At 61.7% G+C, this 1316-nt stretch overlaps 1 protein-coding gene across 6 annotated transcripts in view; it reads left to right on the top strand.

Moving 5' to 3' along the window:
• The first annotated feature begins 262 nt into the window (after positions 1-262).
• Positions 263-1316, top strand: part of LOC125031086 (transcription factor collier-like) — a 161284-nt gene continuing 160230 nt past the window's right edge. For 2 of the 6 annotated variants that reach the window (XM_047621563.1, XM_047621566.1), the window contains exon 1: positions 267-1033. In XM_047621563.1, the coding sequence (XP_047477519.1) occupies positions 912-1033 (122 nt within the window). In that variant the 5' untranslated portion in view covers positions 267-911. Of the gene's footprint in view, positions 1034-1316 lie in introns of all 6 variants that reach the window. The other 4 variants (XM_047621565.1, XM_047621568.1, XM_047621564.1 and 1 more) reach the window with 3 other exon arrangements.

The following is a 1316-nucleotide window of genomic DNA, read 5'->3' as shown; positions in this document are numbered from 1 at the left end:
CGTGGTAGAGACGGCGACGCACGGCGCGACACGACCCTCCCCTCGCAGCGGCTCGACCCACACTGACCCACAAGCGCGCGTCCCCTCACCGCCTCAGTCACGCCTCCGGCCTCGCCTGATTTGCCGCTTCCCCTCGGCCACGCCCTCCTCCGTCCCCCGCCGCGCTCTGGTTGGCCGGTGCACTCGAGGGGCGCACGCGGGTACTCCCCTCGCCTCAGCGGGGCGGCGTGAGCGGCTGCAGTTCCGAGGGGAGGAGTGGCCCCAGGGAGTCGCTCAATGCGAACAATATTTGTAAGTAACAAAACCCGGCCTCCCCTGAGCCAGCCCGTCAAATTGTTGTGCCTGGCCGCAGCCACTGGTGGCCCGAGTCGCGCGCCGCTCGTCATCCCAGGCCCCTCGACAGATCAATCGCAGTCAGCAGGTCTCCGCCGAGAGTAGGCCACGCACGCCGCGCCCAACCCGTGTCGCAGTTGTGGCCACCCGAGGCCCTCACCGCCAGGCCCACTAGTCGCAGCCCGAGTGCCCTGGTGCCCGCAGTGCCCCCCAGTCCCAGTGGCACGTCCCCTGCCGCAGCGCTCCTCACGCCCCCGCACCTACTGTTAATGCATAGCGGACCCACGGGCCCTCCGCAACGCTCCCCTGTGGCTGCTTCGCCGCCCCTGCGGGTCTACGCTGCTCCCTCCGCGCCCTCGTCCTCCCCTCGTGCTCACTCTCAGCCTCTAGTGACGTCACAGTGCAGCGTTACATGTGACTCCCAGTGCTGTAACAAACCCTGAAGGAACACAGTGATAAACATAATCGGTGACGCCGATAAGCAGAGTGTCGCCGACCCGAAGGACCGCACGTGCGCCTCCAGACTGGCGACGACCGGAGCCGTGAGCGACCGGTTGTTGTAGTGAGGGGTACGAGGAATGTTCGGCCTAGGCGAGGGCCTGCCACAGCCGCGGGGCCCCGTCACCACGCTCAAGGAGGAGCCCTTGTCGTCTACGAGGTCCTGGATGCAGCCAACCATGGTGGAGAACACCCACTCGAGGTGAGCTCGCGGGTCACTCTTATCTCTTTACACTTAGCTCCTTCTCCTGCGCCAGGCTCTCATGCTTCCCTTCCATTCTTACAATCACATCTCCAAGCATACTGAAATTTCTCTTTTAAACAGAGAAATAATACCTTCGATAACTCTAAGACATGAATCAGGAACACTGGGAATTTATACCAAGTGTGCTAAGTTACAGACATCTCGTGTATTGTATGCTTGCGTGTGTATACAACAACCTTTGTGTTCACGTACCTGCATGGGTGGCTTCAATATATCAGTT

The sequence above is a fragment of the Penaeus chinensis genome, chromosome 12 (assembly GCF_019202785.1).
Source record: "Penaeus chinensis breed Huanghai No. 1 chromosome 12, ASM1920278v2, whole genome shotgun sequence".
Taxonomy (NCBI): domain Eukaryota; kingdom Metazoa; phylum Arthropoda; class Malacostraca; order Decapoda; family Penaeidae; genus Penaeus; species Penaeus chinensis.
This window is presented reverse-complemented; position numbering and strand designations above follow the sequence as displayed.